General features: G+C 35.4%; 1 protein-coding gene across 1 annotated transcript; it reads left to right on the top strand.

Moving 5' to 3' along the window:
• The first annotated feature begins 6,004 nt into the window (after positions 1 to 6,004).
• On the top strand, positions 6,005 to 11,223 carry LOC145677497 (uncharacterized). Its single transcript, XM_081747974.1, has 2 exons — positions 6,005 to 8,287; positions 11,084 to 11,223. Exons 1-2 carry the CDS (start codon positions 6,471 to 6,473, stop codon positions 11,124 to 11,126), a joined length of 1,860 nt encoding a protein of 619 aa, XP_081604100.1. The 5' UTR covers positions 6,005 to 6,470; the 3' UTR covers positions 11,127 to 11,223.
• The last annotated feature ends 303 nt before the right edge of the window (positions 11,224 to 11,526 follow it).

An 11,526-nucleotide genomic window follows, 5' to 3' on the forward strand; every position in this document is an offset into this window, starting at 1 on the left:
AGTTAATGTATTAATGACGATATGATGATTTTAATTGAATTAAATGATCACGTATGTAATGGATAGGATGAAGTACATTAAATAAATGTTAATTATGTTCAATGATGGATTATTCATATCTGAAAGAGGAGTACTAATTACACAACTTGGATGTTGATATGGATTATTAACGATATGCATGTGGATATTGTACCTTATTGCAATTGCACTGGTTTAAGTGTATACAACTCATGTGATGAACCGACAACTGTTTGTGCTCTATATGCAGTAAGGATAATAAAATTGACCAACACTTAAAAGCTGCACTTGTATTTCATTGTTATCTTACTTATCATATTGCGTACCCATTCTTCATGTATTTTACTCAATTCCTATGTCCTGTATCCTTCCTTGTTTGCCTAACCTATGTTGGCAACGTACCAGAACTTGGAAGTCCGATGCTTTAATGTTAACCGAGCAGATATCGATATATTTCTAGTTGATCTTATAATAACAACACTTATTGTGGGATTGTCTGCGCCGTACCAGAACGGCGGAAGAAAGGGCACTACTCTTCTTCTGAGAGATCATATGTTTAACCCTGTAGGCTGTAAGAATTTCTAAAAACAAAGATAGTTAAACTAAAATTGGCTTGAGTATAGTCCGTTCCCCCCAGTGATTTTTAACGAATCATACTGATTCTAACGATTCATACTAGTTCATAATGAATCGGAATCGCATGTTATAAAGATTTAAGATGTAAATCTTGTGGTAAGGAAGCTTTAGTATAAGTAGTAGTAGTAGTAGTAGTAGTAGTAGTAGTAGTAGTAGTAGTAGTAGTAGTAGTAGTAGTAGTAGTAGTAGTAGCAGTAGTAGTAGTAGTAGTAGAAATAGTAGTAGGAACGGGTTAGAGTTGGGTTCTGCTCTCGATATAAGTAGTAGTAGTAGTAGTAGTACCAGTAGTAGTAGTAGAAGCAGTAGTATTAGTAGAAGTAGCAGTAGTAGTGACTCTTCCAGTTCCAGTGACAAAGAACTGGGGGGAGGGGGAGCGGGCTATACACAAGCCCTAAAATTTATTGTTCTTGGGTATAACTGGGTAAAATTTACTGATATGTCTGGATATTACAAACGATTCTACGAATTTTAACAACCAGTTTTAGCGAACCGATGCGAACCGGATGATAGCACCACTGGATATAACGAAAAGAAGTAAATGGAAGTTTGTTATCTAGACTTGCCACTAACGAGGGAACCTATCCAAGTGTAACCCTGACTTCGAGTCGAGACTATGGCCGTTGGATACCTTGTCCCAAAAGAACATAACACGAAAAGGGATACATCCTCGATCGCAGCTGTTGCAAAGATATAAGCGTGAAAAGTTAGATATTGAGCTCCATACTATACATTACAAAGTCAGATTCCGAGTTAGATTTTTCGGAAACGGTCGGGTAAGGAAACTCAGCGAATACATATGAAATTTGTATGGGGAGCCCAGCACCTTTTGAATGAAAAATTTGTGTCCCCGGGGCATTCGGAGGGTCCCAGGCGGGGTCCAATTCAAAATTTGCAAATGGAACCGGGGGTCAAGTAGCATATTTTATGAAAGAAAGCTATTGCTAAATAAAGGAAGATAGAACAAATCTGAACTTGTATTTAATTTACCACAAATATACATTTCCCGATTATACACATAGTGTCAGTATTAAAAGTACCTTGCAAAATTATTATCAAATTAAATTCTTACAAGAAGACAGTTATAGATATGCGACAATAATTTTGGACATGAGTGTACATTGGTATTTAACCTGCTCAGATCAATTATTTCAAGTTCATCTTCTATGATATTATATTTTTTTCTTCCATTCTCAGAAAGCCAGAGGCAAAAACTTGAGGAGCACAAGTAGGTTTTGTGATGGACAAACACCATGCGCATGGCTTTTCTCGAGGTGATCCCGTTTTCTCCCACTTTCTTCAATTCACCATTTCATTCATTCTCATCATCACCGTCTCTTTTATCCTATACGGCACTGAAAGAGTTCGTTTTGAGGAGCACAATGAATAGCGTGATCGCAGCAAATGTAATGGTGAGAGATAAACAAGAACAGTTTTCAAGAATCCACTTGTGATGCATCCTTACTCATAATACACTGTCAACACTTCTCTAAATCTTTCGCACTCTTCGCCTCTATGCACTGACCAATTGGAAATTATTGATTTGAGCCAATCTCCTCCAAGATCCATCTACTTCACATAGTGTTGCACACGAGACGAGACGAAGAAATAAGGTTGTAAATTTGTAGAAATCTCGTCTCGTGTCAATTCTCGATGAATTATTTTCCGTCTTGTGTTGAATCTTAAAATGCTTTTTCAATTCGTCTCGCTTTGTTAATGTATGTACAAAATTTATGCCCCGATTTGTTCCTTACTTTCATCTGGAAGTTACCACAATCCTTCCGCGAGATGAATGGTCAACAAAAGGTATGACATAACAACATTCAAATCATATTTATTATTTGAAGTTTATTGCGTAGTTTTAAATGTTGACAAATGCTCTGCACTGTATTCATACAATCAGTTTATCAATTTATAGTTCTTATACTATGAATCATGCAACACTAAAACTTTGTTTGAGAGATTCGGATGAAATAGTGTTGCCCGGGAGAATCAATAAATTTCTAGTCTCGTCTCCATTCAAGAAAACGAGAGAATTATCATGTTTTCCGTCTCTTTCGTCACGAATTTGAAAGGTACAATATAAATCATTAGTAAATTAAATATATGCACTCTCTAACACTAAATTTTAATCATTACTGCATTTAAATTTAGTAAGTAAATTGTGAATATGTTGTATTGTATTCTCCTTCTGAAAAAATCCATAACCTTCTTTTAATAGAATTAGACATGGTGAAACACAACTGAAGTACGTCGAATAATTGTTTTTTTTTCTTTTTTTTTTCGAGTGGCGAGAACTGAAAAATGTCAACAAATGCTTATCTCCGATCAAACGCATACACGGAATATTTCACGGACATTTTTTTTTAATAAAAGATTTTTACAGAAGGTTCTTCTTTTTATATCCGGCCATTTTTGACGGGTAGTCACCTTAAAAGATACTGTGCCGCCATCACTGATCGTGTTCTATTAGACCCCAGCATAGTAGACTATCACATTGCATCACAGTTTTCGTTGCAACAAGCTCCGGTACAGGACAAGCATGGGCATTCTGTCCCATTTCTCCCTGCAAGTGTTCCGGAGACCATATCCAGGGTTCGCTGGCGGTGATGTTGAAGATGTCATTATAACAGTCCAAATACGCAAAAAACCATTGGAATGGCATCTGGGATTTTCACAGAAATGTCTTCGAACGGACTGACACAAATTTCTAATTCCTCTGCTATTTCCTGATAAAAACGTAGTTATTTTCTGGAAGTATGACTCGAAGCCTTGTCCATACCGATCGTCACCTGGTTCGCGTCCATTTCATACAATTGTGGGATATCTCCCCGATAGAGAGATGTCAGAATGGATTCTTAGAACTATCTTCACCTTCATGTTTTTGTCTACCTTGCATACCATCAACTTACCCTCATATCCGAACCCCGTAACTACCATAAAGCCACGGGGAAAACTTTCCCTGCACTGATAAACAAACTTACTGCGCCCCTTGTCGTCAATGTTACGGTATGTGATCGCCCGAATGTGACCACCAGCAGTGAGATGGACACATGATTCATCCATTGTGACAACTTTCTTCTATGTCCGCGGTGGCTCAGTAATACAGCGTTCACTTCTGGTGTATGGGGTTCCGGGTTCAAACCCTGCTCCCACCACGATGGAGAACAAACACCGTGTGCGTGGGTTTCATCGGGGTTCTCCCGTTTCCTTCCACTTCCTTCATTCCACCATTTCATTCATTTCTCATAATCACCGGCTCCTACCCGGCATAAACGTGGGACGTAAAAAATCTTTCTTCCACTTGAAACCCGCCAGGCACTTTTCATACAGTTTCCTGGAGTTCATCTTAAGTTTGGCAATATGACGCGGTAATAAGTGGTGTACACGGGCCTTCCGCACACACTTCAACCTGAGGCGTTTGCGTATTGTTCTGTTCACACTTGACGGTGCAAGGTGGAATCTGTGGCCCATATCACATTGCGTCGAAGAATTGTATTGGCACGGCAGTCGATGGATTTTCGGTGCCATTTGGTAACACTCACGCGCCTATAAAGTCAGACACAACACTGCTCCCAAAAGCAAACCCATAGTCTCAGCATGATACGCCAGGTAGCAGCACCGAATCAAAAAATGGTCGGATATACACTGAACAATCTTCTGTATTTGTTTATTATTATTATTATTATTATTATTATTATTATTATTATTATTATTATTATTATTATTATTATTATTATTATTATTATTATTATTGAACAACTTTTCAATAATTAATTCCCAATGGTTATTCAAAACTGAATTACAACATTCTTCTATCTTTGTTGCAATTAGCAGTACTGACTGGAATTAGTCGAATGCAAAGCAAATTCCCAGTGCTAGCAATTTAACACAAGATCACTTACTTCGTTCGCAATTGTGCATGAGTATGAGAAAATTTAGCGCATTTTTATTGTCTATTTGTCTCGGAATATACACAAATTTAACATGAATTAAAATTATATAGAATACAAATAATAGTACCACTTACCATACATAAATAGTACATAAAGTGCCATTGGAACTCAAATGGAACACTGAAAGATTAGCGGATACCATCATGAAAGAATTTATGCAACCAAAGAAAATGGAAAGGCAAACAAAAAAAAAAAAAGAAAAGAAAAAGAAAAGAAAAAGAAAGAAAGAAAAGAAAAGACATTTCCATCTACATTACAGACAGACTACATTTTTATTTCATTTAACATACTGACCAGCAGTATCATTTGACAATACATATTCTGTATCATATTAGAAAAAATCTCAAATTATGCCCATCTTTAAAAGTACGTAAGAATTTAAATCAGGATGCCATAAAACCAAAAGGGAATAATGAACTACGTATTACTAACAGACTTTTATCTCACATCTCAAATATAATATCTAAAACATGGGCCTATAGCTCTTTATCTAAAATTTAATAAATACACTATTTTTTCGATTATGGAGTAACATTTTGTTTTGATTGAGGATTTTTTTTTAAGTAGATTCAAATAACTTCTCTTCTTGTTTGGTTTTGTTGTTGTTGGACCCGATTCAAAAGAACCGAAGATTTCATTATAGACTGACTCTTGACTTTAGGGGAATAGCCACTAGTAAGTAATCATTAAGGGTGAAAGTTACGATGGGCGAAAGCCACTCAACGTAGGGGTAGGCTGAGAATTAGAGCTAACCCTTGTAATATGTCATTTATAGTCAAGGTTTTGAATTTTCTAAAATAATAATTGTAAATTGTAATTATCCTCGATTTTTCTGTTATTAAAACGAGATAGCAAGTTTTGCACCGAATTGTAATAATCATAGTATCCTAACTGAGATTTAAATCATTTCAAGAAAAGCTATGGTTCTCAATGACCTCTGGTGGTACTTTTTGGAATGATAATTTTGTTCAAGTGCAGCGCTACCTGGGATCGTCAGATCACAGGCAGCTATCAAATAGGAAGGAAAACGATTATATTTGGTGTCAAAATTGAATATGTTTCAACCTAATTGGCTTCTAAATTAAATTAAGTGTTGATAGTGTATTTGATAAATTGTGAATATGTGAGTTTATTGCTGAAAAAGCTTTGGTTTATAACTGGAATACCTACTGTAAGTAAATTATTTTCTAGAATTTCTCTTGGCAAGTTAGTACGCCATTTAACATTGTGGTTGTTTCTATGCTGCTATCGCTGGTCGATATTTGAATGATAATGAGTTTTATAGTTGAGTTCTCAATTTTGTGATCTAAATTAAATTCATTTTGTGTTATTTTTTTTTGTATTCTCAAAATTTGGCAATTAATTATATTGTTCGAGTTTACAGATATTAAGTTGATAATATCCGATTTAACTCTATTATTTGACTAATGTAGAGCTTAGTTTACCTGGCGTGCTATGAGAGTATTTTTACTAGTAGCTATTGGATTTAATAAGTTCCCACTTTTGTTCAGTTACTTGAACTATACCAACATAACCATAATTTATTTTTTAGTGGGGGAATTAAATTCTCCTTCCTTCCAGCGTGCACGTTTAAGTTGTCTTTGCGGAGGCAGGTGCGCGTGTAACGTGTTAATATCCTTCCAAAATAATTGTAGTACTAATATAAATATATATTTAGAAACGGGATATACGTTACAAAACTAAATAGCTGCCTGTGATCTCAGTTGGTGAGTGGGAATGTAAAATATGTTATTATTTTTTGTTATGTGATAGATAGAGCCGGATTATTCTGTAAAAGGGTTGCATTATAGTTAAATAGTAAGTTATTAAAATTGTATTGAGCGTCACCGAGTGGTTCGTAAGATGGCGACCGGACCTGTTAATCATGACCTACGTCTTGAACTTGATCATTTCGAAAATGGTGATACTGGAGTTTTAGTAATTAACCCAACTCAATTGACAAATCCTAGTGTGGAAAATCACGCTAGTGATCCTGGTGTTTTGAGTGACGCTGGAAAGAATAATACGGTAGAAAATGATTCATTTGTTATTGCAAGTGGCAATAAAAATCAGAGTGATAACGTTTGTATTAAGACTTCGCCTAGTCGCCCGGGGGTGTCAGGTGGCCACGAGCAAACAGCAGTCGGCGGTCAAGGCCGTTCACCTCCAACAGCTGGTGGTAGCTTATCAGCACAAATACGAGCAATTCGTTCGCACTTGGCTGGAACTCAGATATTTCCTTCAGAATCGGTTGTAAATAATTTCACATGCAATACTAATGCTTCTGTTTTGAGAACAGATTTAAGTAAACTTGTTACTCATTCAGCACAAAAATCTTTAAACGATTTTGCTCGTAATATACCCTTTTGTGATGGAAGCAAAGATATAGAACTCTTTCAGTTTTTGCTTTCTGTTTATAAAATTAATAAACTGAGGTTGTTTCCCTTAGAATCTATTATGATGTTGGCTATTGGAAAAACTACTGGGTTATTAAATACAGAATTACTTAAGTTGTTGGGCAATGTTAATGACTGGTTGGAGGTATGTCGTGCCTTACGAACTTCTCTGTTGACACCATTAGGCTTACGAGAAATAAATAGATTGTTTGTTGAACGTATTCAGAGCAAGAATGAAAATATATTAGAATATATCAGCAATATTTATGATGCTTATGTGGTGTTTCAAGGCACTCTAAATGAAGAGGGTATTAAAGTGAATGTTTTACAGGGTATGAAACCAGATATTAGATACGCAATCTTTAAATATAATATTCCATCAACTTATCAAGAACTATATGAGGAAGTTGTTAAATATGTGAATTATGAAAGATCAAAATTAGTCTATGATGAAATGTGCGGGTCAAATTTTTCTATTGAGTGTAAAAAGAGAATAAAATGTTATTTTTGTGGCGGGGATCATAAGGTTATAAATTGTATGTATAAAAAGCAACAACAAAAACAACAGGCGGCCTTGATGAATAGAACGTCAACCGAGGATATTAGGAAACCTATAGCTACATTTATCGATGCGTATTTTTTGGGACGAAAGTTAGAAGGAGCCTTAGATACTTGCAGTACAGTGAATCTTTGTGATATAGACTCTTTTAAAGAATGGGAACAAAACACTAACTGGAGAGTGCAATATATTAAAGATACTTTTCGTGGAGTGGGGATTGGAAAGGAAGTGCTTTATTTAGATCAATGTGTTGTTCTACCGATAAAAATTGGTGGTTTAACTTACAAACTTAAATTCTTTTTGCATAAAAACTTGTCACCTAAGTTTATTATAGGAATAGACGGAATTAGTTTTCTTAAAGGAGCAATAGACATTAACAAGAAACAATTTATAATAGATGGTGGAAAAGTTAAAGTTCCAATAAGGTTAAATAATACCCCTACTCTTTTGAAAAATGATTCTGCCGCAGAAACTAATCATTCCAGGTCCCATAAGGTTCCGACTTCTAAATGGTTTGTGGAACATCAGGCGTCTCGCGATGGTGTGCAAGCAGAAACAGGTTCAAACAGCAGAGCTACATCCAGGGCGGTGATACATAATTTTCAACAGTCTGGTACACAGGGGGATGGATCCAATGTACGAGAGGATACGAGAACTCCTAATAGGCCGGCTACCAAGGTTTTGGTCGATCCCAAGTTGGTGAATGAAGATCCTGATTTACCAAGGTATGTAAGTGAATTGGTTGCTAATTATTCTGACGTTTTCAGTGATCGTATTGGAACAGTTAAAAACTTTGAGTATGAATTAAAAGTGACTGATGAAACCCCTATTCGAAATAAAGCATATCCGATTTCACGTAGTGAACAGAAGGAGATGGATAAAATTATTGATGATTGGTTAGAACAGAACATTATTGAAAAAAGTAATAGTTGTTGGGCTTTTCCTGCATTTTTGGTTAAAAATAAGAGTGGGGGAAGAAGATTAGTAGTCAATTACAAAGGTTTGAATGACAGACTGTTGGTTAATTCTCAATATACTCCGCTTATTGAGGATGTTATTGCACAATTATCTCAAGGGCGTATCTTTAGTGTGATCGATCTACGTAAAGCTTATCTACAACTGAAGATATCTGAGAATTCGCGCCAGTATACTGCGTTTTTGACGCACAGAGGCCTTTTTCAATTTCGTTATTTACCTTTCGGATTATCTGTGGGGTCTTACTTGTTGTCAAAACTTATGACAGACTTGTTATATCCCTTAAAAGAGGAAGGATTGGAGTGGTTTTTTGATGATGTCGTACTGGTTTCTAAAGATATTGTTTCGCATAAGAAATTGTTGACAAAAGTGTTGAATATTTTTCGTGAAAATGGTATTACGCTGTCACTTGATAAAAGTGTTATGTTTCAAACCAGAATTTCTTATTTAGGTCATATTATTGAATATAATAAATTTGAAATGGATCCTGCTCGCCTAGATATTATACGCAACTTACCAGCACCAAAAAATCGTCGGGGGGTGTTGCGTTTATGTTCATTCTTGCAATATTACTCAAGGTTCGTGCCTGGTTTTCATGAAATAATGCATCCAATAAATGAATTGAGATCTCCTAAGGTGGCATTTCATTGGGGACCCGCCCAGGAAAAAGCCTTAGATGATATCAAGGCAATGTTCGAATCCCACATAGTGCTTAAATTACCCGATTTAAACCAAAAGTTTATAGTGTGTTGCGATTCATCATTAAAAAGTCTTGGAGGGGTGATCCAACAGTACGATTCAGAAGGCTACTTGAGACCTGTAGCGTATTTCAGTCGAAAATTACGTCCTTATGATTATAGTAAGCCCATTTATTTGCTTGAATTGATGTCAGTAGTGGAGACTCTAGAACGATTTAAAATCTATTTACATAATAAATTTGAATTATTAGTAGATAATCAAAGTTTGTCTTATGCCCTCAAGAATATTAAACGTGTAAAAAAATATGGTAGCTTATTGCATAGGTTGTTTGCCTTTCATTTTGATGTTAAGCACATATCGTCAAATTTAAATGTAACATCTGATTTTATTTCTAGAGTATATAACACCCATGATTTCGAATTGATTGAGAATGTACAATCTAGTGATGAGGAAATGCAAAACCTATGTATGGTAAATATGTGGGATATGCCCTATGCATCTTTATCTATTAAGGAGCATCAGTATAAAGATCCTTTTCTGTCAGAAATAATTAAAAAATTGGAAAGCAAACAACAGGTAGAAGGTTATAAATTGGTAAACGGAATACTTTGTAAGAAAACAAAAGCATATAAGAATCCCTATAAGGTTTGTGTTCCCAAAAATTTATGGAGAGTATTGTTGGAATTCTATCATGGACAAATTTTGCCCGGTGGTCACGGAGGGGTGAGCCGTACGATTGGGAAATTAGCCTCGCGCTATACATGGCCTGGTATCTTGAAAGATATTAAGGAATACGTAACCACTTGTAAAGAATGTCAATTAGCAAAAGCCGAAAATAGGAAAAAGATGGGGTTGCTAGTATCAGAATATGAAAAGACTGTAAACGGTCTTTGGTATGGAGATGTAATTGGGCCAATAACAAGATCAAAATCAGGACGTTATTGTTTAATTATAGTAGATGGCTGTTCACGTTTCGTTTATCTGGAACCTATTAAAGTTTTGTCCAGCCAAAGTATTATAAATAAGATGTATAAGTTAATGTGTAGGCATGGGTTTATACATGCTTTCGCCCATGATTGTCACTCTATTTTTGTATCAAAATTGTTCACGGACTTTTTATATAGTCAAGGAATCAAAGATATCAGGATTTCCCCTTACGCAGCGTTTTCGAATTTGAGTGAAAGATACATACGTTCTGTGAAAAATGGGTTAAAGATATTTTTCCATGATAAACAACAACAGTGGGATAAGGGCATACACGAAATTGAATTTTCACTCAATAATTCGATCCACACAGAACTAAAGTGTAGTCCAGTGGATATGGTATACGGGTATAATGTGTGTGACCCTCTTGACACTAAGTGGAATGTGGATAAAATATTTGTGGATAAGAATAAAGGTGAAATTTGGGCATCGGCGATGCGTAATATGGAGTTAGCGTGGAAGAGGAGGAAGGCGTTATATGATAAAAAGAGAATTCCTGTTGATTATAAGGTGGGGGATAAATTATTAATAAAATCGCAAGTTAAGTCATCATTGGTGGACAAGTTTAATAAGAGCTTGGCTTATCGTTGGGAGGGCCCATACACATTGGTCAAATTCCTGGGTCAGAACAGTGTTCAAATTAGATCTGATGCTAATCCTAATGATGTTCGTAGGTCACATGTAGCCCTTACTAAAAAGTATCGAGAGAGAAGAGATATAACTGCAACATAAAAAAAAAAAAATCCGGCTAATTTAGAGTATCTCAGTCTGAGTGTTACCGCTTACCACAGTTTTAGTTTGGTTGTGTATTTGTTTGTGTATTATTTGTTTTGATCAAATAGTAATTGTTATTTCTATTGCAGGCCTGCAATGCCGTGTTTTGTATATTGTCGCGACTACCATTGATGTATGTATGTGTCCATGAATAAGTTTGGTTTCGGATATTGTCAATTATTGCAGAATTTGTCAACTGTATGTAAGTAGTATGTTTTTATTGTTTATTGCCTAAATGGATGTTTTGGAGAGCCAATATCTGTAAAAAAAAAAAAAAAAAAAAAAATCTGCATTTCCGAGTCAGCTAAATTTTGTTAATTTGAGTATTGATAATTAGGTTGATAAAGCTTATGTGGAATAAAATTTAAAATCAATCTATTACTTATTAGACAAGAATAAAAATAATTTAGGCTGTATTATTATAATTTATTAATGAGTTAATTGCCATAATTATTAACGGGTGATGGATTAGAAGTAGAGATCCATGAGTGAATGAATTTTGTATGGCGATGGATGATTCTGGTTATTATTA

Source organism: Thermobia domestica, unplaced genomic scaffold, assembly GCF_964235325.1.
Source record: "Thermobia domestica unplaced genomic scaffold, izTheDome1.hap1.1 HAP1_SCAFFOLD_953, whole genome shotgun sequence".
NCBI classification, from domain to species: Eukaryota; Metazoa; Arthropoda; class Insecta; order Zygentoma; family Lepismatidae; genus Thermobia; species Thermobia domestica.